Genomic DNA, 25,096 nt, shown 5'->3' with positions numbered 1-25,096 from the left:
CTAAGGTTAAATATAATTGGACAAAATGTGCCCTGAAATAGTTAAAAAGGTTATATGAGTATAATTTCATCCTAAGTATAACAACTTTTATTTATATCATATTAGAAGATTTATTTTTCAAATCATAAGAGTCATATGTTGCATATGAATTGACCAGATTGACTCAGGAACTGTTTTTTCCTCCGTATCCACAGCCAGACCTTGAGTGGAAATTCATGTTCATATCCTTTATACAAAACCCATTTATTTTTAAGATGCAAAGCTTATACAACATACAAGTCCTGGTAAGGTGTATATATATGATGTATGCAAGATTAGACACGTCTCCCAAGGACCACATTTTAAATAAAGTGTTATCTTGCTGGGTTGTGGAAAGCCCAGTGCCTTAAAAAAATTGCTTTGCTGTAAGAAAACAAATTTAAAGGGACAGTAACTAAGAGCCTACTGATACTATTTTAGACAAAATAATTTTAATATTCAATATACAGTATTTTGTTCTCTATCTGTATCACAAAGAAATATTAGTGTAGACTATATAACTCCAAACTCAACAAGTTAAAGATGTACAAAAACAACATGAAAGGAAACAAAGTAAATTTTATCTGACCCATAAAACAACAGAACCAACGTAAGGCAGACACTGACCATGCTTTTTGGCTTAAAAGCTTTTGAAGCTTTGAAAATGTTACAGAACAGTCCCTAAAGCAACATTGCTGGCACCAGCAGGATTTCATATTCTACAATTGTAAAATAAGTTTAAAAGTCCTGAACTATACTATAACTTACTAACTACATCTACACCATTTATTTTTTAATATCTCTAGCATAATAATGTTGGGATCAAATGCCCAAATCTACACGCATTAGGATGCTCTGCATTCATGAAAACACTCCAAACCAAAGAGCAACCTCAGAGAACTAGAAATATTTACCTCAGGACAAGCCAAATCCATGATTACACATATAACAATGCCTCTTAAAATATAAGTATTACGAGTATTTAACCAATTTTATTTCTGAAACTCTCTTGTCTTTTTTTAAGACAAGGCAAGAATAAGAACTTCTTAATAGAAGTTAAATTTGTGGCCCCTTACTACCAACATTTCTTTAATTTTTTTCATGTGTCCACTATGTCAGCAAGAATAATTTTGAACTTTTTTTCCAGAAATCTGAGGTTAGCAAGAAAAGAAAAAAATCAAGAAAGTCAATAATACTGTGCGTATTTTATATAAAAGTACATTATTAAAAAAGAGCATTTACTTTCTGGGAAATGATCTTAAGCAAAACTGGTTGCTGCATAAGTCAAATCTATCAAATTCATATGTAATGCCAGCATGTTGCCTTCTAGGGCTTAATGCCATCTTAAAGAGTAGGTAAATGGAAAAAAAAAAAAAAGGTAATAGAAAAAATAGAATGTTTAATGGCTTTCCAACCTCCTTCCCTCATGTTCTCTTCTCGAATAATTGGAGATGTCAGGGTGATAGTGACTTGCATTTTGGGTTCCACACATGAATTTAAAATTATTGCCGCTTCAGACACAGCACATTTTATGTCATACTTCTCAGGACTTATGACCTATATAATGGAAGAGTACAAAAAAATTAGTTGGACCTTTCACAGTACCAGATAAAGCAGTTTCATTATGGCTCTTTCATTTTCTCACTACCTTAAGCACTGTATTTATTTATTTTTAAAAGTTTTTTTGGAAGTAATCTTTATATTCAGCATGGGGCTCAAACTTAATATCCCAAGATCAAGATTTGCATGCTCTACCAACTGAACCAGCCAGGTGCCCCTACCTCAACCATTTTATGTGAAGTAGATAATATACTACTCCTCTAAGAAGTCTTGCAATAATGCAAAAATCATTAATCTCTTACTTTCCTTTTAGAATTCTCTGCTGAGCTACTTATTTACCATTATTTGTATCAGAGGAGTTATTTCTATATATCCCTCTTAGATTACAAATTCTTGGATAGAAGAAAACACTGCTGTATTTGTTACTGTACCTACCAAATAGCATCTAGGTAGTAAAGTATTCATACATTTGCAGAATTTGAATGAAACCAATAAATACTTGAATTCAATCATTCTCACTGTACATTGTGAAATCAACAGATCTATACTTTATAATCAGAGAGCAGAAAGTCTTGATTAACATCCAGAAAAACCAGGATTCACTACAAATTGTTGGTATTATAAGCCCTAATTTCCATGAACGAGTGAAGACTACAGAAATTACATTGAGTGTTTACGCTATAGCATCTAAGTTCAAATTTCAGCTGTTATTTACTAGTGCCATGAAGACAACTTATTTAACTCCTCTTATCCTGTTTTTGTAAAATGGGACAAATTATTGCCTAAAGAACTGCTGGAAGACTAATTGAATTAACTATATAAGCCCCTTAAAACAGCGCCTGATTAGGGTGCGTGGGTGGCTCAGTCAGTCCTTGCTCAGGGTCCTAAGGATTGAGCCCCACAATGGTGGTGGTAGGGGGGTCTGAGGTCAGCAGGGAGTCTTCTTGAGGTTCTCTCTCTCCTTCTCCCTCTGCTCCTCCCCCAGCTCATGGCTCTCTAATAAGTAAATAAAATCTTAAGAAACAAACAAAAAAACCAGTGCCTGGTACATACTATTAAATAAATGAAGAATTAAATTCTTCTTCTTTTTTTTTAACCCACTTATAGAGTTATAAGTATATTTGGAAAGAGTATTTTACTTTTAGCCTAACTGCTTGATTATTTCCTTAGGATGTATTTCCTGCCTTGTAGTTTTACTAAGCATCACAATTAAGATCGAGGTATTTCTAGCAAACTATATAATTCTCTCAAGGTCCTCAAACATTTTCCTCTCCCCCTATCTCACACCCCATTGCCCTAGCTGCCTCAAAAGAGGGATAAGAAACAGATACAACAATGCCAATTCTGCTGGCTCTTAGAACTTAAAAGACTTATCCACAATAAGAAACTTTGTATCTGGAACAATGGTAATATAAGGTAAACAACAGTATTAGAGGTGTCAGAGCTTAAGTTCAATACTGTGCTTCACCACCCTTTGTTACCAGTTGCTCTGCTGTGGTCAAGTACTATCTATTCTGACTCATTGCTGTAAAATACATATCACGTTACCAATGAAATGTCAATCCTTGGATTTAGAATACCTAATTAAACTGCAAGGTTTTATTTTTTTTTAAGATTTTTTATTTATTTATTCATGAGAGACACAGAGACAGAGACAGAGAGGCAGAGACACAGGTAGATGGAGAAGCAGGCTCCATGCAGGTAGCCTGATATGGGACTTGATCCCGGGACTCCAGGACCATGCCCTGGGCCGAAGGCAGGCACTAAACCGCTGAGCCACCCGGGGATCCCAAACTGTAAGGTTTTAAAATAAATTATATAAATTATTCAAGGAATATTTATTTTTTGAAGATTTATATTTTTTGGTGGGGGGGAGAGAGAGAGCGCACATACAAGTAAGTGCAGGGGGGCAGGTGCAAAAGAGAGGGAGAGAGACTTTTTTAAAAAAATAAATTTATTTTTTATTGGTGTTCAATTTGCCAACATATAGAATAACACCCAGTGCCATCCCATCAAGTGCCCCCCTCAGTGCCCGTCACCCAGTCACCCCCACCCCCCGCCCACCTCCCCTTCCACCACCCCTAGTTCACTGAGGGAGAGAGACTTAAGCAGACCCTGTGCTAAGGGCCAAGCCCAAAGTGGGGCTCGATCTCATGATGCAAGCCAACAGCCAGACACTTAACTGACTGTGCCACCCGGGCACTCCACAGAATATTCACTCTAAAGCCAAATCTGAGATTCTGACAAACTCACATATAAAATTTTTTAGAATTCAAACTTAAGACAAAAAAAAGTTTGCTTTTGTATGACCAAAATGGGATATTCTACTAATTGTTCATTGCTATGATTTGCTAGATGGAAACAGGAGAATTCCTATCATAAACATAGAACAAAAACAAAACAAAAAAATCACAATAAAACTAGGGAAATTCAAAATGGAAAGACTATTTCTTACTATATTTTATTAAAAACATGTATTCTAATGGGCAAGAGGTTCACAGATTTTAAAATTTTAAGTTTGCTATACAGGGCCTTTATTTTTAACAACAAAAAAAAAGAAAGACCATTTTCTGTCCTCAGTACCTTCTTTCTTATGCGTCAAATCTTGGGGGAAAAAACAGGATGAGACATGTGCTACAATTTTACATTTTAAAATAAATTAGCAAGATGGCTTCATGTCAAATACAAGCACTATAAAACCTAAAAAGACAAAGTAGAAAATAGTTCTACCAATTTGCACAACGAAACAAAAAACTCAATATGGAAAGTCAAGCCAAAAATTTAAAGGCTGGCTTAGGTTTAGGCTGAAGCACAGTTAGTCCTGCCAAAAACTTCTGAACCAGACAAGGGGTAAAAATGAACATTTCCATAATACTTACAGCAAGCTGTTTGGGTAGGTTTTCTGCAATACGGCTTAATAATGTCTTTGAAGGTTTCTCAGAGCATAGCAAAACAAGGTTGACATTTCTATCTCCTCGGAGAAGTAATCCTTTTGCCAATACTCCCACTCGCAAAACTCCTTTTAAAGCTCTGCAGTGAAATCAAATTATATTATGACATTTCTCTCCTCAACCAGAGCCATGATAATCCCTAAATATACAATAATAAATTAAATAATTTTTATACTATTAAAAGTTTCACCAACTACAGTTTAAAAATACTTAATATTTTTAAGAAGTATCCTTCATTTAGATAAGAAATACGGATAAATAAATCAAGAGCTAAGTTCTCACAGGGACAGTTTCAAAGAACATTAACATTTCTGTGTTTCATTTTACAAATCAGAGTAAGAGTCATGGCGGTGGTTCTTTTTTTTCTTTTTCCTAACTCATGACCCTGAGATTGAGACCTGAGGTGAGATCAAAAGTTGGATGCTTAACTGAGCCATCCACATGCCCCAAAAGTTATTTTTAATATAAAAATATTTCCAAATGATAAAAGGAAAATGAGAACTTATAGTTCACAATGCAAAACTTGTTATGAAAGATGTTTTTAGGGGTGCCTGCCTAAGTGGCTCAGTTGGTTAAGTGTCCAACTCTTGATCTCAGGGTCATGAGTTCAAGCCCCATGTTGGGGTCCCCCCCCAAAAAAAGGTGCTTCAAAGCTTAAGTTTCTTCATGCCTATGGTTAATGCATTAAGGAAACAAGTTGCTAAAACAAAAACTGAACATAGGACAGATGCAACAAAAACTGAAGAGCAGCAGAATGCAATTACAAAAGCTGCTTTGAAAAAAAGACTCAAAATAGTTTTATATAAATCAAAATAAAAGGAGTAAAATCAAGATTGGCGATTGTAAGGAACAGTGTATTTCTCATTTTAGCAAAAAACACCTAAATACATTAAATATCTACTCAAACAAGGTAAGACAAGATGTACACTCACACCAGTTTTTAGTCCTTGTACCTTTTTATTTCAAGTGTAAGAAGTCCATGGAAGGAAAAACAAAAATATGCAAAGTAAGTAACTCTGAAAACACACCTGTCTTTACCTCCCTCTTTCTTATCATCTCCCTCTTTGCTCTTGCTCTTCTCATGTTCAGACAAACTGTCTGAAACAAGTTTTAAAGCGCGTTCAGTGATAGAAACAATTTTCTGAACTGCCTGTAATTCCTCTTCAGTTGGATAAATGGTTGCATGTTTTGTCATTACATAACGGTCATCAGAAGAGTCAGGACGACGTAAGGGCTAGAGAAAAAAAGTTATTTCATTTAAAAACAATGTTTCCTGAGCAAAAGTAAACTATTATTTTTCAGCTATACATATGCTTGTCATAGCTTTTTGATAAGAAAGTCAACTATGCAAAATGTCCATTTAAAACTATGTTCCTCTTTTCTATCTCAGTAAAAATAAAACCGCAAACTTTGAAGTTATATACTATCAAGAGTCAGATGATTATATATGCATGCATATCTCTGTATATACACATGCTTTGCCCAACACCATTATCTAAGGTTATGATATACTTTTTTACTCAACTTTAAAGACCACTGATTGTGAAACTTTTTTTGGCTTTGATAAAAATAAAACAGGGCTTACAAATGCTTGTTCTGTGTAAAGACAAATGAGAAAGAGTAAGTTAAAGAGAAGGAATTTGCTCATTTCTGCTAAATGTTCTCTGGAAAACGGAAAAAAAAAAAATCCTCTTATTGTTTTATAGTCTGAACTTCTATGAAATGTTCCTCATCACCCGGTGTCTCTTCTTTTACATAGCTTCTATGGAACACATACTCTCAAGATACATCTTTTCTATAGTTTTCCTAGTATATCAACTGTGATGCTCATGTGGAACCATTTACCTACTCCTTATCCTGCACTCAATTCAGGAGCAGTAGCAGGTTTTAGATGGTCAGGATTTGAAACAAAAAGATTCTCATCAACTGTAATGGGAAGATAATTCTGAAGGCAAAGCAGTTGACTTTAAAATTGGTGGTTCTTATCTCAAGAAGAAAAAAGGAAAGAAAATCTCTAATGTTAAAGAACACTCGACAAAACAAGCTCTGTTCCTGTTTGGCTTATACTGAAAGTAAGAAAGGTTCAAGAAACTCTGTGAAGTCCTTACATATAAAGACATGAGTTGGGAAATTATAATAAAAGGAGGGAAAATTCTGAATCAGATAAAAAAATTACACTGAGAATGAGATTAAATCTAAGAATTAGCTCCCCCAAACTGTTATCTTCTAATGCTGAACCAATTTTACACTTTCACCCCCTTATATAAACTACATGGACACTCACTGCAGGCCCCTGTGGCTGAGGAGGCATGCCTGGTCGGACTCCTAGAAGGCCTAATGGGCCTGGAGGACCATGAGGATATCCTCCATCAGGCATTCGGCGGCGATCATCCCAATGGTGTTGTTCTTCCTCCATTCTTCTCCAGTACATGTCCTCTTCATAACGCCTGAAAATGGAGAATGATATTATAAGCCTTTAAGAAAAATACAACCCAAGAACTTACGTCAATAATGACAAAAAATGTAATTAAAAAAAAACTGCCCCAGGGATCCCTGGGTGGCGCAGCGGTTTAGCGCCTGCCTTTGGCCCAGGGCGTGATCCTGGAGACCTGGGATCAGATCCCACGTCGGGCTCCCTGCATGGAGCCTGCTTCTCCCTCTGCCCGTGTCTCTCTCTTTCTCTGTGTGATTATGATGAATAAATAAATAAAATCTTTAAAAAAAAAAAACAACTGCCTCAAATCAGCTTAGCTAACATGTTTCTTTTCCCCTACTGTATTTAAAATCCTTTATTTTCTTTCATCTGTAAGTATATGGAAGCAAATACAAGTGAAAAGAGGCGAGAAAACTAAGAGAAAAGCAACATAAAACTTCAGAGCTCCTTCCTTCTAATCTTGCCCTCTTTAAGAGAAAGACTGTAAACTTAAATGCCTACTTAGAGTGGCCAGACCAGTAACGTGTGTTGAATGAAAGGCCTGAAACACACATTCAGGAATTTTCTGTCTCCGAAGAAATGGGCTCTCTCCTATTTTCTCCTTAGAGAGAATCTCTTAAGCCTTTATTCATTCATTTCGATTTTATTTATTTATTCTGAGAGATACACAGGGAGAGGCAGAGACATAGGCAGAGGGAGAAACAGGTTCCTCGCTGGGAGCCCAATGCAGGACTCGATTCCTGGACCTTGGTATTACACCCTGAGGCAAAGGCAGATGGTCCAACTGCTGAGCCACCCAAGCATCCCTAAAGCCTACTTTTAAAGTCCTCATTTATGATACAAGCATACACAAAGACATTTGTCTACTATGAAGAAAAACAACAGTGCAAGACAATGATAAATGGCAACTCATATTCTGTCTCATTTTGGGGGACATATTAAAGGTGGAAAGGACTATGGTCAAAGAGAAAGCACATGTTCATTAGATGACTAGAATTTAAATAAAAATTTTAAGGGAAAAAAAAAGAAAGTATATGTTCTGGCTAGAGAGAACAGCTGCTACTTAGTCCCTATTAATTACTGCCATAAGGGAATACAGGTTTGCAATCCCAAGATCATCAGGATTAGAAATACCACATAGGGGTGCCTGGGTGGCTTAGTTAGTTAAGCGTCTGCCTTTGGCTCAGGGCATGATCCCAGGAACCTGGGATCTAGCCTGCATCAGGTTTCCTGTTTGGTGGGGAATCTGCTCCACCACCCCTCCCCCCGCCCACCCCCCTCGTGCTGTCTCAAATAAAAAAAATCTTTAAAAACACAAAAATAAAAATAAGTGCCATGTATATCAAATGAAACACCCACAGGCTGAACATGGACTGTGGGTAGCTACTGTATGACCTCTGCTTTAATAGTCATTTTCAGAATCTAATTTTTAACTAGCTCACTCACTCTCACTTCTGTCTTCACTTTTAGCTTCAAACTAGGATACTGATAACTTGTCCCAAGGGAAATCCTGTCTCTAAAGCAAATTGATAGCATTAAGGTTTTATAGACAAATTTGTTTAATATACAACAGAAGGATGCTCCCCCTTCCCACCCCACTCCCCCACCCCCAAAAAAAAGAGAGCGAGAAGTATGCTTCTCAAGTAGCTTTTTGCAAAACTACCAATTTCCTCAGGTTGGGAATAAGCAGTGTTTTTTAGGTCATTCTATACTACTCAGAAGTAGTATAGAAACATACTTCTCTGTTATTTAGGCCTTGAGAGAAAATGAATAAAAACAGGTTGAAGGTTCTGGAAAACCACATTCATTCCAGTTTTGAATGGTTTACTGTTATTACTGAACACAAGCATTTAAGTTACATAAAGGCACAGATTTTTATCCATTGCTTACCAATTCATACTCAGTGCCTAACACAGTATGTACCATTTTCTAGCATACCATTAGATGCTTAATATTTGATATATCAGCAAAAGAGAAAAAGCTCCATAATTTAAGTACAGAGAATTTAAAATGGATTACAAAGGCAGATTATCATAAAAATGAGACTGATATATATAAACATATTAAAAAATAAACTATCTGAAAATAACACATTAATAATAGGTTTATAACTACAATACAGTGTCTGTACAAATCAACCAGTAAGTAAAAAAATAAAAAATGAATAGGCAATTTACCAAGAAATATAAGTGGTCAAACATGAAATAAAGTTCAACTTGTGAAATAAACAAGTGGTTGACAAGGATGTGGGGGGAAAAGGAACCCTAGTACACTGCTGATGGGAATGTAAATTGGTGCAACCACTATAGAAAACAAAAATACCTTATGATCCAATAATTCCACTACTATGTACCTAACCAAAGAAAATAAAAACACTAATTTGAAAAGATATGTGCACTCCTATGTTTACTGCAGCATTTACAATAGCCAAGATATGGAAGCAACCAAAGTGTTCACTGATACACAAATAGATAAGGAATATGTGAACAGGAAAACACAGACATATATAGGAATATTATGCAGCCATAAAAAAGGATAAGATAGTGCCCATTTGGAACAACATGGATGGACATAGAAGGTATTATGCTAAGTGAAATAAGTCAGACTAAGAAAGACAAACATATGATTTCATTCACATGTGGAATCTAAAAAAAAAAAAAAAACCCAAGTGAATAAACAAACAAAAGGCAACATTAGATCTATAAATAGAATTGATGTTTGCCACAGGGGAAGGTTGTGAAGGGATGGGCAAAATGGGTGAAGAGGAAGAGGAAATACAGGCTTCAAGTTATGAAATGAGTAAATCACAGGAACAAAAGGCACAGAATAACAAATACAGAATAACTCAGTGATATTGTTAACAATGTCGTCTGAGAACAGATGGTAGCTACACTTGTGGTAAGCAAAGCATGAAGTATAAACTTACTGAATCACTATGTTGTACACCTAAAACTAATGTAGTATTGTATATCAACTATGCTCAAAAATTTTTTTGAAAATTTGCCAGTAATATAATTACAATTCAAACTGAACAGAAACAAGTATGAAAAGATTTCCCCCTCTTCCCCCAAATTTCTATTTGAAAACAAAAAAACTAAAAAAGGATTTCATATTTCACTCTCTCATTGGCAGAAGCTTTAATGTTATAACAGTAATTTTCAAAGTGTAGTCTAAGAACTTCAGATGGTCCCTGATGGCAGGTCAGAGGATCCATGTCTTGGTAACATAAGACAAAATTTACCTTTTCCATTCTCATTATCTTTTGAATTTTACAATGGAGTTATCCAGAGGCAAAATATGCTATCACAACAAACTGAACACAGAAGCACATGAGAATCATGCTGCTTTCTCTTAAGCAAGACATTAAATTGCAAAAATGTAAAAGCTGTCATTTTCATTATTCTAGTGAAGAATTAGTTATTTTATGGTTTTCACCATTTTATATTTATTAAATACATTTAATGTAATTAGTTGATATGTTTATATTTTAACAAATATAGTAAAATGTCATTTTAAACTTCAGTTTTAATTTTTAATATGGTGAAATCATGACAGCTAAAGCTCTTTGGAGTCTTCAATAATTACTGAGTAAAAAGACATTTCAAAAAGTCTGAAAACCACTGAAATTACAGTATTCAGTACAGGTCTCTTTCAAACAAGTACTTCCATTTCTGGAAATATTATTATTAGCAACTAATTATGATGTATGTAATAATACAGCCTCAAGGATGGTTAGTGCAATAATTATGTTAGAGAAACTCTGGAAAGAACCTAAATATCTAACAAGATGGGACAAGTTAAAAAGAAAATTACATGGCTACATAAAGAGAATACTATGCTGTCATGAAAAATAATCTTACCTCTATTTTTAAGTTGACATAAATGAAAAAAGTTATAAAATGTGTACATTACGCTTGTTCTTATTTTTTGAAATTGTATTTTAAAACTTGTACACAAATACTCTTAGCAGTATTCATGATAGCCCAAAAGTGGAAACACCACCAATGTCTATCCACTGATAAATGGACAATGTTACACATTCATACAGTGGAATATTATCCAGCCATGAAATGAAAAAAGTACTGATACATGCTGTAACATGCATGAAACTTGAAAACACTGTAAGTGAAAGTAGGCAGACAAAACCCCCCACACAGTATGATTCCATTTATTTTTATTTTTATTTATTTATTTTTGTATGACTCCATTTAAATGAAATCTCCAGAATAAGTCTACAGACAGAAAGTATATTGTGGTTGCCTATGGGTAGAGGTAGGGGTTGCAAGGAAAATAGAGAGGGACTGCTAATGGTTCAAAAATTGATTGTGGTGATGGCTGTACAACTCCATGAACAATACTTAAAACCACTAAACTGTGCCATTTAATTTTTTCAAGTAAGCTCTATAACCCAATATGGGGCTTGATCTCAAAACCCTGAAATCAAGCTTCACATGCTCTACTGTCTGAGCAAGCTGGGTTCCCCCGAACTGTATCATTTAAGGATATGTTGGGGTACCCGGGTGGCTCAGCCAGTTAAGTGCCTGACTCTTGATTTCAGCTCAGGTCATGATCTCGGGGTTGTGAGACTGAGCCTTGAGTGAGGCTCTACACTGGGCATGGAGCCTACTTAAGATTCTCTTTCCTTTCCCTCTGTACCCCCTTACTGGCTTGCTCTCTCTCAAAAAATATGTCAGTTGTATCAATAAAACTGAACATTTATGTATCTTTAGAAGACGTTTTTTCCTGCCCTATAGCCTTTTTTTTTTTTTTTAAAGATTTTATTTATTTATTCATGAGAGACACAGAGAGAGGAAAAGGCATAGACACAGGCAGAGGGAGAAGCAGGCTCCATGCAGGGAGCCTAATGTGGGACTCAATCCCGGGTCTCCAGGATCACACCCTGGGCTGAAGGTGGCATTAAACCACTGAGCCACATGGGCTGCCCCCTGCCCTATAGCTTCTAAAGCTTCCATAAGCTTCTTTTAAAAATAAGACACTTTGGCGTGCCTGGGTAGCTCTAAGCTGGTTAAGCAACTGTCTTCCCAGGGTTCTGGGATCAAGCTGCATGTTGGGCTCCTTGCTCAGCGGGGAGCCTGCTTCTCCCTCTCTTCTCTGCTTGTGCTATTTCAGTCGCTATCTTTGTCTCTCTTTCAAATAAAATCTTAAAAAAATAAAATTAAATAAAAAAAACCACATTATTAATGTCTATCTATGAAATCTTACACTCAGGATATATTTTTTAAAGATTTTATTTATTTATTCCTAAGAGACACACACAGAGAGAGGCAGAAACATAGGCAGAGGGAGAAGCAGGCTCCCTGCAGGGAGCCGATTGTGGGACTCGATCCCAGGGCTAAAATCACACCCTGAGCCAAAGGCAGCAGCTCAACCGCTGAGCCATTCAGGCATCCCAGGATATTTTTATCATATAACCAAATGTTCTATTTTCTTTTAAACTGGGGCATTTAATTTATAATATTATTCTGGGGCACCTGGCTAGCTCAGTCAGTAAAGCATGTGACTCCTGATCTTGGGATCGGGAGTTCAAGCCCCACACTAAGTATAGTTGAGTTTGCTTTAAAAAAACAAAAATCTATATATAAATAAGATACCACTTACCACATAATTCCTAATACCAAGGCCACGGTCAAATACTAGAATAGCCAATAACTTAATTTTAATGCATGTCTTTCCTAGACCTAGGATCTTCCTGAAAAGCGAAAATTAAAAGTACATTAAATAAATCTGGATTGCTCTGAATGGAAGTCACATACTCAGAATAGCTAAGTTTTTTAGAAAGGCTGAACCACTTTCTATCATGCTACTAAAAGTTAAAGATACTACCTCATTTCCATTCTCCAGCGTTCTTCTTCTTCTCGTCTTCGCCAATACTCTTCTTTCTGCATCTGCTTCCTCATTTTCTCTTCTTGAATCTTTCTGGCTCGAATACTGGGCTTTACTTCTACTTGCAAATCTGGATTTACTTTTTTCTGTTAATACAGACACTTAAAAAGTCAGCAGGCCCTCCAACAATTCTACATATATTATTAAATCACACAATCCTCCAGTCTTTCATCTTTCAGCTGCAAATTTATTATAAGAGTAAAATCAAATTTGTACAAGAGGGAAGATTCAGAATACATTAATAAACTTATTTATTTTCCCTTCCCACTCCCCAAATTGTCCAAGTTTATGACAACATACTTCATATGAAAAAGTACATAACTTAGTGTTAACCAACAGAAGAATTCCTTAGGGAACTAATGGATATTTAACCTTCCTTTATTTCTTTGTAAGTAATTATTCTAAATGTCTGAGTAGGGTAAAAAAAATAAAAATACACATTATTTTAATTTTCACCACCTCTGTATTTAGAAGGGAAAACATGAATCCAGTACAATAGCCTAATAAAAAACTTTAAGATTTTATTTATTATTATTATTATTTATTTATTAGATTTTATTTATTTATTCACGATAGTCACACACACAGAGAGAGAGAGAGAGTGAGAGGCAGAGACACAGGCAGAGGGAGAAGCAGGCTCCATGCAGGGAGCCCGACGTGGGATTTGATCCTGGGTCTCCAGGATCGCGCCCTGGGCCAAAGGCAGGCGCTAAACCGCTGCGCCACCCAGGAATCCCAGATTTTATTTATTTATTCATGAGAGGCACGGGGGCGGGGGCAGGCACAGGCAGAGGGAGAAGCTGGCCCCATGCAGGGAGCCCGACGTGGGGCTTGATCTGAGGACCCTAGGACCATGCCTTGGGCCGAAGGCAGGCACTAAACCACTGAGCAACCCAGGGATCCCCTAAAAAACTTTAAATGTTCTGCTTTTAATTTAACATTTGAAGTGTTTTCAATGAAGAATTCCTCATCTTAAAACTTATTTTAGCTGGAATTCTACCAAGACAGAGCAAGTAAATAAATGGAGACCTAATACTTCTTTCAAAATAGCTTATGTGAAGCAATTATCTATAATTACATGATTACCTGATCCAAGCAACGTTATAATAACTAAAAATGATAAAATATGGTTATACTGTTAACTAATCAATAAAAACCAAACATCTGAATCCAAGGGAGACAGGACATGCTAATGTTAGAATGGAGTTCATGAACTGAGTTATGTTTAGATGTTTTGTTTTCTATCGACAATGTTCCAAGCTCTGTTAAAGAAAAAGAAAAGCGGAAATTTTTTTAAGAGGGGGAGGGATAGAGGGAAAGAGATTCTTAGGCAGGCTCCACACCTGATGTGATGTGGGGCTTGATCTCACAACCCTGAGATCATGACCTAAGCCAAAATCAAGAGTTGGCCACTTAACTGACTAGCCCCCCGACAGTTAAAATTTTACTCACTTTATATTGAAGTCTGTGTCTTCGCCCTTTCAAGTGCATCTCCTTAGCATTGGGATCATTAAAACTGCATTCGCATAATTTACAATGGAATCGAATTACTTTCCCCTCATCATTTCGTACCTTGACATGGGAAAAAAAATGTAAGAATCATAACAGTAATAGTATAGTTGAAGACTTCATTCACAAACCCTCACAAATTCTGTGATGAATAAATGTAAACAATTAAGAGTTTCAAGTTGGGGGGAAAATAGACGGTATTTATTTATTTATTTATTTATTTATTTATTTATTTATTTAATTTTATTTTTTCGGTATTTATTTTTTATTTTCTTTTTTAAAATTTTTTCGATGTCTATTTTTTAAAAGGATAATCTTCAAAAACAGGCTAAATGTTAAAATTCTTAATTGCAGCATGCAATATGTGTATTTGCATGTATTTGCTTTTGATATTAACTTTAATTTCAAAACTTTTAACTATGTATAGACATATAGGCTTAAATGCAATTAGATAATAGTTCCCTAATAAATTCTCTAATAAAGAGTGAATGCCTGCTAGTGGCTAGGTAACTGCTCTTAGAAATAGAAATAAAGACGATTAAAGACATTATTTTGGTATACAAGTTTCTACAAAGTTCAAGATTTTAAACATGTAACTTTATGGAAAATCAATGTCAAGTTTTTCTAAATGTACAGTCAGGAAAAGAAGTACAGGTTAATAAAATGTCTATAATAGATACTAGGTTCAAATTATTTGTGACAGCTTTAAAGACTGGCTCCGAATGCAATTCTCTGAAGTTTATGATTACTTAATTAACCAATATCATTAAAGATTAAGGTGTCCTGGCCATGTACATTTCTACAGATAATCAAACTTTACTCTCTTAAGATCTATAATTTTTAAATTGTGAATTACTTATAAACTACACAATCTTGTTAGTTTTCTATCTGATAAAGACAACATAATATGTAATTTTTCTTGATGGGAGAAAATGAAATATTTACCAAAAATCTACTATATGCTAGGCACTGTCCTAGGTACTTTATAATCTAATCTTCGCAACTTTGGAAATATCCAAAGTTTTACAGATGTGGACACTTTTTAAAAAAAAATTATTTATCTGAGGTGGGGAGGTGCAGAGGGAGTGAATCTTCAGGTGGATTCCCTGTTGAATGTGGAGCCCACTGTAAGATCACAACCTGAGCCAAAACCAACTGATTGAGCCCTACAAGTGCCCCAAGGGCATGCTTTGTAAAAGCCCTTAACAAAGATACCTATGATATTCCTTTATAAGTAATCTTTTTTTAAACATTTTATTTTTTTTATTCATGAGACACACACACACACACACACACACACACAGAGCCAGTGACACAGGCAGAGGGAGAAGCAGGCTCCATGCAGGGAGCCCGACATGGGACTCGATCCAGGGTCCCCAGGATCACGCCCTGGGCCAAAGGTGGCGCTAAACCACTAAGCCACCAGGGCTGCCCCCTTTATAAGTAATCTAAATCTAATTTCATGCACAAAGCATTGCTACAACAAAATGACAGAGTTGGGGGGGGGGGGGGCAAGTGAGGGAGGTGGTGGTACAGAAGAGAGAGTTTTAAGCAGCCTCCACGCCCAGCACAGGGCTCAATCTCACAACCCTGAGTTCATGACCTGAGATGAAATTAAGAGTGAAACATTTAACCGACTGAGCATGAGCACCCAGGTGCCCCCAAAGTGACATATTTCCTTCCTATATCTCATAGTGACGGTATTCTCAAATCAATACCTCTTCCACATAATCATGGCCCACTGGCTGCACGTCACTCTGCAAAGCAGCAAGAGATGCAGGTGTGACTGGTTCTGACACGGTGTCTGGCTTTACTTCTGGAATCTGTACAGAGGTGACAGGAGTGCTTTTAACACATTCAGTTCCTTTTAAGTCTTCTGTTTTATTTCCTGTTGATTGCAGCTTATTCCCACCTAGAAGAGCATAAAAGAATTACAGTAATTTTAATTTCTTTTTGTAAATATATTATCTGATGCAACAGATATTTCCGATAAAGTTCTTATTTTTTCACCATTAATTAGTCCAACTCTTGCTTGACATCCATTTGAATTTTGAAGAACACATCAACGATTTGGCCTTTTTATCCGTTAATTAAATACATATCTAGATTTTTCCATTTTCCAATACCTAATGATCCTTTCCGTCCCCACCATGAGTCTTGTAACAGCAAATACCTAAAAATGAACATCAAATACCTAAAAAGGTAGGGTCTAAGCCTAATTCATGTTTGTATGCCTCCCTCCCTCCCAAGGTACTGGGTAGTGTCCTAAGTCCTGGTACTGTAAGAATAAGACAATGTAGCTGCCTCTGAGATACTATCAATTTGAGAAGATACAAATAATTATAATACAGTGTGGTAAGTGCTATATATAGTAAGAAGGAACACAGTGTGGTGGGAATGTTAAAAAAAAAAAAAAAAAAAAAGGAGCCACCACTCTCTAACATGATCCAGTTAGCAAAGGCTTCACTAAGGTTGTGTCACTTGAACTGGGCTTCCAAAAAAACAGTAACAAGTATGAACTTGGCCCAGCAGAAAGATGAGAATCATGTCTAAATAGAGTATTATACACAACAACATGAAGTTTAAAAGACTATAGTAAATTCAAGGAAGACCTCAGCATCAAGTACTACATAGGCAGACGTCATTACACATGGGGCAGGGGTCAGACTATGAAGGCCTTGGATAGCATATTTAAGGAATATAGTTTTTTTTCCCCTATCAACAAGGAGAAGACCACTGCAATTTTTAAGCAGGAGACTAACAATTTGGCATGTATTTTAACAAAATGACTTTGATAAGCATTGGAGAAACTGGATGTGGTCAGAGACGAAACTCTAAGGAAGATACTTTGAAGGCCTAAAATCAAGACAGTAGCTATTTAGAAAAATAATTTTTTTGGGGGTAGAAATAGTGTAGTGATAGAAACAAGAGAACGATGTATACAACTGAAGGAAGCAATAAACAAGCAGAAAGAATAACAGTGAAGTTTTCCATGTGAAAAAAGCTGCAATTTGACAAGATTATTGCATGACACTCTTGTGATAGAATGAGACAAGGGTCGGCCGTAGAGAACCATAGAGAAAATGACCAGGTAATTCCTACAACATAGCTCTAAAAGGTGGGAGTTTTAAGTCTGTACAAAAGATTTTAAAGTGGGGCAGCCCAGGTGGCTCAGCGGTTGGCCTCGCCTTTGGCCCAGGGCCTGATCCTGGAGACCCGGGATCGAGTCCCATGTCTGGCTCCCTGCATGGAGCCTGCCCGCCCCCTCTCTCTCATGAATAAATAAATAAAATCTTAAAAAAAAAAAAAGATTTTAAAGTTACTGCACACTGGAATGAATGAGACTACTTGTGAACATTGGGTGAGAAGAGTGAGAGGAGAACCAGAATCAGAATCTCATGAGCACCACTATTTAATGAACATGAAGCAAAAAGAATCAATATGACACCTGCGAAAGGGATTGGTAGACATATAAAAGAGACTTTAAGCTTTAAGCAGTCAACTATGTCAGATGTTAGAGAGGTCAACAGGGTCAACAGGGTGAGACTGAAAACTGGTCACTGGATTTGGCAATTAAGTCTTTGGCTACTCCTGAAAGCAGTTTCAGAACCGTAGAGTGGAAACACTGTAACAGGCAGAGGACTGGATAAGAAATATAAAAGTAGAGAAAGCAGGAATTAAACTGCAGCTTGAGAGGATTATAGTAATAAGAAAATGACTGGTTTTTAACTTTTTGTTCTTTTAATTATTTTTAAAGATTTTGTTTAAGAGAGAGTGAGCGAGAGAGGGAAGGAATAGGGGGAAAGGCATGTGGAGAGAGAGAAGCAGATTCCCTGCTGAGCAGGGAGCCCAGTATGAGGCTCAATTCCAGGATCTCAGGATCATGACCCCAGCTGAAGGCAGACACTTAACCGACTGAGCCACCCAGGTGCCCGTTTTTATTTTTTTTAAGATTTTATTTATTTATTCATGAAAGACACAGAGAGAGAGAGAGAGAGAGGCAGAGATACAGGCAGAGGGCTCCCCACAGGGAGCCTGATGCAGGACTTGATCCTTGATCCCAGGATCATGACCTGAGCCAAAGGCAGGCACTCAACCACTGAGCCACCCAGGCGTCCCCCTATTCATTTTTTTTTAAAGACTACAGAAGACACATGTAAACCTGTAGGACCAAAAGGAAGAAGGAAGAAACCATCAGAAGACAAAGGACTGATTAAAAATTCAAGAGAGAGAGAGAAAAAAAAGGTATGTGACCAAATAAGGTACCAGAGAAGAGAGATGGGTACAAGAGCATAAAACAGAGGGGTAAGTCCTGGAATGGAGGAGAAACATCACTTTGACAGAGTTAGGAGGAACACAGAATCTTAAGTACTTGCCAACAAAGTTTATTTTGGGTGTAGATGTTTTCTTGGCAGCCATATTTGTAGGCACTGCTGATACTTTAGTGTTGGATGTGCTATTAAGAGACGAGTTTCCTGTAGTTGTAAGACCTTTCACTGAAGAAGTTGCAATTGATGAAGTATTCACAGTACAATTGCTTGCTGCAATGCTTGAGGGAGAGGCAGTCGGTTTTGAAGCAGACACAGCTGTTGAAGAAGTAGCTTGGCTAACAACATTTGGTTCTGTTGAAGGAATGGGTTTACCAAGTTTTGTGTGTAATTTAACCACCTACAAAATAAAAGCACATGTTAAGAAACTCAAAAAGTATAGATTTTTTACTTCGTCTGAAAGAGTATATTTTTAGAAAACAAGGAAATGGATATTTATTTTTTCATCATTTTAAATAAAAACCTTAAAGTATACATACATTCTCTGCTTTAAACAACATACACTAAACAAAATCAGCCCTTTTTTGATAACTCTGGGAATACTCTTAGTTGTTCCAAGCTGGCAATAAAAGACTTTATAAAATAAAAATCTGAATTATGTTTTTCTTTGTTGTGTTTTCATTTGTTTTTTTTTTTGTGTGTGTTTTCATTTGTATACATAAAACTCACTGCTTTCAAAACTATCTCTGTGAAGTAGATTTTGACACATATTCCATTTACCACAGGGTGAGGAAACCAAGGCAGAAAAAGATGAAATCAACTTGGCTACATAAAGACCTAACCAGGACTTAAGCATGACAAGAAAATTAATAATCATACAAATTTCTAATTGGCAGAATAAATGATCTCATTTAATTTAAAGAAAAAAGTTCTCCAGTCTTTCCTTCTTTAAACAATGACTATTTGATGCTACCTTTATGTATATTAGCAATATAAACAAGGCTTATAATCCACTCAAAGTTTTTAAGTTTTAAAGTCACCTATATTTAAACCCTCCATTGAAAAAGTAAAAGAAAACAGAGTAAGACATACGGGTGTGTGGGAAAGAACACCTACTTTCTGATGCTTAGCACCACGAATGTGGGCAGCATATGCATCTGCTCCTGTACAAGACACATCGCAGAGCTCACAACGTAGCTGATTTTGAGTCCCACGAGTAGAATTGTTGCTGCTGCTGGTATTTTGTGAAGCTTTCAATGCGGCTTCTTTTTTTTTATGTTTTTGTCCTTCTAAATGTTCTTTATAAGTCTGTTTCAAACAAAAAGGATAAATTTTGCTTTGCTTATTTTCTATCTGTATCATTTGAAATTATTCAATTCTCAAATCTCTAATACTCACTTAAAAATGAGCACTGAACGACTGAAAAAGCAACTGAACAAGAGCACGGAGGATTCCCTATAAATGTGATATACCTGTCGTTCTCTGTACTTTATCAAGAATACATTTACCTAACACGCTGATTTACAAAGAACCTTCATATATAGCCATATTATCAATATAAGCTAACCACTTCCAGTTTTAAGAATTTGAATCTTTTATTACTTATGTATGATGGTTATGTATAATGATGGACAGAGTGATCACTGCACAAATTATTTAATTGTAGAATTAAGATGAGGGAGGCAATGTATCTATATCATGAAAAAAAAAGTGGTAACAAGATATTTTATAGGAGCAGGTATATTTATTTATATAACTTTTCTAACTCAGGATGCATTTTCATACAGAACCCATACCATCCTGAATAAAGCTTATTTAAAATATGCAATAGCCAAAATTATATATATTTTCCAGGAAAAAAAGTATTCTTGTAATACGAGCCAACAAAATAATGAAATTATATATTAAAAATTGTCTGGAATCAGATAATTAAAGAAGGCAGATTTATTAAAATGAGGAGGTTAATAAGGATTGCTATTTCTTTTTTCTTGAGTGGGGCCAAATAGTTCCATTTTCATGTTTTATTTTTATGATTGTTTTTAAGACAGACGTATCATTAGCATAAAATTGTACATTCATCACAGAATTTCAGAGCTTGATGGAACTTTACAGAGATTACCTAAAACAATGATTTTCTAATTTTTAAAAAAGAGAATGCTCTCTCCAAGTGAAATCTTATGCAGAAGGAGGGAAAGTTGCTCTGTTTTTGAAACAAAAGAGGGAGACCTAAGACCCAGTCATCTGATTCTTATGATCTGCAGTGGCCTAAAGTGGCTCCATGGAGCGGTGTGAGCCTCAATTATTTAGGGCAAGTCCTTAATAAGTGAGGAAACAAAAGCCCAAAGAAGTGAAGATCTTCAACTTGTCCAAAGCCATACAGTAATACAACTGGAACCATGGCCCCTAAGTCTGAACCTTACTCTCCCTCCTCATGTCCACAACTACCTAGATTCTAACGCACAATGTCAATGATGCTTTTCTCTAAGCTCATTAGCCCCTTAAGACACTGCCTTTCACTTGCAGAAGTATCACTGGCCTGTTCTTTCGTAAAAATCTAGACACTCCAAATCAACAGTGAGCCTCATTCTAAATGCTACTTTTCACCTATGCTCCTAGAGCCATGTTCTATCTATATGGGTACCAGATATTCAACACATCTCTTAGGTCTACATTTGCCACTAATAGCATCATCCGCTCTCAATAGCTATCACAGAGTAGGATGTACTCCCTTCCATGTTTAATCCTGTGTCCCTGCCACCATTCCCTACCTGCTCCCTCTACCCTGGCCACATAATCACAATGAAACTGTTTCCTATCACACTCAAAATAGGGAGAAAGAAGGTTTTATTTAACTAGTCCCATATTAAATAGTCCACAGTTATTCCCTAATTTGTATAACTCAGGGAATGCTGTTAATTTAAAATAATCTAAAACAAGCAGTATTAAAAAGTAGATAAAACTAATCTGGTAAATTAAAAAGAATGTACATAGGTGGGGCAAAGACAATATAACTGAAAGAAACTACTACAAAGACTGTTCCTTTCCAATAACACGCCTTTGCCAAACTGCTGGTCAATTCTTCTATAAAACATTTTTAAGGAAATTAACAAATAACATTGGGATAAGGGTTAAATACATTAGACTTTATAAAACACTCATGCCTAAATTACATATTTTACGTGTAGCAACCAGGAAAAAAACCGGGGGGGGGGGGGGGGGGGGGGGAGGAATAGAGATTTTACATGTTTCATTAGTTGATATTTTTGAAAAAGACACTTCCCACATCTTTCTTGTCCCAAAGTTTCTATTATCTCACAGAGGAGATTATACAGAAATAAATAATATTCTATAAAGTATGTATGTACAAAAAAATCAGTCTTATTAGAAATGCTATCCTGCAAACTTGATTGTTAAAAGGGCTTATTTTAAGGATTTTTAATATTCCAGAAAGATAATTTCCTTCTGCTATTTATATGCTCTAAAAAATAATACATTTGACAAACTTCTCTCATCTTTAATTCAAGTATGTAAAACTAAATTCTCTCTATGGTCATCCTTTTTCAGCTGTAAAATTCTATTCATATACTCAAAATGGACCTCGCAGAAGAGCCTTGAAGGAAATCAAGAGTCAACTATGTTAAGTTGAAGAATTTTGTATAAAGGCTTTATAAAGCAAGTTGTAGATGCTAAAAGAGAAATAAAAATTCAATCTTATCCCCAACTCCAATTAATTTGAATATTAAACTTTTAAGTTAAATTTAAGTTTTATTTAAAGAACAAAGTTATCTTTCATGAAAAAAGGTATAATTTGCCCATTTTTCATTTTCGTTCATAATCATTTTCAAAGTTTTTCTTAATAGAATTCCTGTATCTCAACACAAATACTTCTTAAAAAAGAATAGACTGTTTATTGAAATATGTGTTAGCTAACAGGAAAGAAAATGTAAACCTTCTCCATGAGTGTAAGAATTAGAATATCAACCATACTTAACTACCAAAAATAACCACTGAAGACTCGTGGTAAAACTAAAACATACAACATAAGTACCTGTGGTCCAGCACAGCTGATCTTACAAACATCACAATAGTGAATCTGGGGCGGTTTGGGAGGCTGTTTTGGTTTCAGTTGTTTATTTTGGAATGGTGCTTTTTTAGTAAAGGTGGTCCCTGTCCAGGCAGCTGTTGCAGCAGCAGCTGCTGCTGCCGCTGCCGCCTGCTTCTGTTGCTGCTGCTGCTGTTGGTAGTAGGAGGATGCAGCTGAATACACTGCTGCTTCATAACCTGAATAAGATGTACCTTACAAATAAAATCAAACAAAGATTATGTTACATAATTACAAAAGGCCAAGTTATATGCTGTAAATTTAAATTCAGTAAATTCTGTGAATAAGGCAGATTTACACGTGCATATTTACAAATAATGAGTATCTTACAAAACCTGGAAAAATCTTATTTATTTTCCTTTAAAAAAAAAAAGGTTTTACTTATTCCTGAGAGACAGAGAGGCACAGACATAGAGGGAGAAGCAGGCTCCTCACAGGGAGCCCGATGTGGGACTCAATCCCGGGACTTGCGAGCACACCCTGAGTCAAAGGCAGAAGGCAGACGCTCAACCACTGAGCCACCCAGAAGTCCTCACTTTCTTTTTATGTAAGTCAATCAACAAGTTTTTAACTCAGCACCTGCCAGATGTTGTTATAAAGGCATAAAACAGTATAAGATTTGCTCCCTAACTTTGTGAAACTTATAGTTCAGTTGGTAGGATACCACAGAGATATAAATTTACGTAGTTACAGAATCTGTTAATATTTTCCCCAAAAGAATTCTTCTGCATACAATTTGGGAAGGGTTGAATTTGAGAAAGAGTCTGAACTAGGATACCAGACAGGAAGAAAAGAAATTCATGAAAGTAAAATTTTTATCTGCTTGGTGGCTAAGAGGATAGAATATACAAAAGAAAAGAAAAACACGCCAGGATTTTGAATCCCAGTGACTGACTGATGGGTTGTGCAACTGATTAAAGCAAGTTGCTGACAGAAGCTGGTTTGGAGAAGCAAGGTGAAGAAACCTTAGCAGAAAATCTGTGATACGGAGCTCGAGTTCAGATGAATATATAGGACAACAGATAAAACATTTCGGAATTAAGGACCAAATACGTTAGGTTTCATCCTCCAAAAGAAAAAGAGCGCTGTGTTTTCTGGTTTAATGTATGGATTCTATCCATTTACACTGCTCAAAGTCTTTAATGAATAAGCAAACCTAGATAGTTACTGACAGACGTAACATATACATGTTGTGTACATTCATTCAGTGACTTATAGACTTAAATCTATATAAGTTTTAAAAGTGACAAAGCTGCTGATCTTACTTATAAGCCTATCTCAAAATTGGAAAACTACCCCTTTTCGAAACTAAGATCTCTAGAAATTTGGTGGACTCCCTATTTATCACATTCTAGTAAGACTTCTTTTTATTCTCAAGTGGAATTGAGTGGGCAAAGAGTCATGTAAGGCTTAAGAGAAATATTCCTAGTTGCCGCATGGCACAGAAAAATTACTTAAGGAAAAATGAGCTTTTTGGTCTCTCAAATGCAGACTGCTATGTTGATAAGACTTATGACCCACTAGCTTGGAGCCATCTACACAGACAGATAAGAAAACATGAATTGGAAAGGTGAGGATTTAAGATGCGTGGTTAAGTCAGAATCACAGGTATCTGAAACTAGAAATATCTAGAATGGTAGAGAGTATGGTAAGAGAAGAAAACATCTAAAAGTAAAAGTAGGGGGATCCCTGGGTGGCTCAGCGGTTTGGCGCCTGCCTTAGGCCCAGGACGTGATCCTGCAGACCCGGGATCGAGTGCCATGTCGGACTCCCTATATGGAGCCTGCTTCTCCCTCTGCCTGTGTCTCTGCCTCTCTCTCTCCCTCTGTGTATCTCATGAATAAATAAATAAAATCTTTAAAAAAATAAAAATAAAAAAGTAGGAAGAAGTAGGTAAGCTGCTTCTTATGCTTACTAAGAAGCAGATAATCAGTTTAAAGAAATTAGAAAACAACTGATGTAATTGGTCTAAGGAAAAACTCTATAGATCAATATACCCCTCTGGTCAGTCTTACCAATGTCCTATGTTACTTAAAAATGTTACAGAAGAATAATTAAATTCACACTCAGTTATAGGCAGAAATATGTACAGTTTAAACTCCACTCTTAAAACAGCATAAATTGTCTAGTTAAAACTAACAAAGCTATTCTTGAATTATAACTGGCTAGGACCATGATTTTTATGACATTTTAAAAATTTTATTATTTTTTTTAAAAAAGATTTTGTTTATTCATGAGAGAGAGAGAGAGAGAGAGAGAGAGAGAGAGAGGGAGAGACACAGGCAGAGGGAGAAGCAGGCTCCATGCAGGGAGCCTGACATGAGACTCGATCCCAGGTCTCGAGGATCAC

The 25,096-nt window shown here is 36.1% G+C and overlaps 1 protein-coding gene across 4 annotated transcripts in view; it reads right to left on the bottom strand.

Annotated features, from left to right (window-relative positions):
- The window catches only part of ZFR (zinc finger RNA binding protein), an 81,178-nt gene that overhangs the window by 25,295 nt on the left and 30,787 nt on the right, over positions 1 to 25,096 (bottom strand). For all 4 annotated transcript variants that reach the window (XR_012001315.1, XR_012001316.1, XM_072757129.1 and 1 more), the window contains 10 exons: positions 22,693 to 22,940; positions 19,761 to 19,952; positions 18,753 to 19,044; positions 16,095 to 16,288; positions 14,320 to 14,439; positions 12,808 to 12,953; positions 6,814 to 6,976; positions 5,558 to 5,763; positions 4,458 to 4,608; positions 1,434 to 1,575 (listed from right to left, as the gene is read on the bottom strand). Coding sequence is in view for 2 of the 4 variants with exons in the window: in XM_072757129.1 (XP_072613230.1) it covers positions 1,434 to 1,575; positions 4,458 to 4,608; positions 5,558 to 5,763; positions 6,814 to 6,976; positions 12,808 to 12,953; positions 14,320 to 14,439; positions 16,095 to 16,288; positions 18,753 to 19,044; positions 19,761 to 19,952; positions 22,693 to 22,940 (1,854 nt within the window). In the remaining 2 variants the exon portion in view is untranslated. The remainder of the gene's footprint in view (positions 1 to 1,433; positions 1,576 to 4,457; positions 4,609 to 5,557; positions 5,764 to 6,813; positions 6,977 to 12,807; positions 12,954 to 14,319; positions 14,440 to 16,094; positions 16,289 to 18,752; positions 19,045 to 19,760; positions 19,953 to 22,692; positions 22,941 to 25,096) is intronic.

Source organism: Vulpes vulpes, chromosome 4, assembly GCF_048418805.1.
Source record: "Vulpes vulpes isolate BD-2025 chromosome 4, VulVul3, whole genome shotgun sequence".
Lineage (NCBI taxonomy): Eukaryota > Metazoa > Chordata > Mammalia > Carnivora > Canidae > Vulpes > Vulpes vulpes.
Note: the sequence above shows the minus strand (reverse complement) of the source record. Positions and strands in the feature narration are given on the sequence as shown.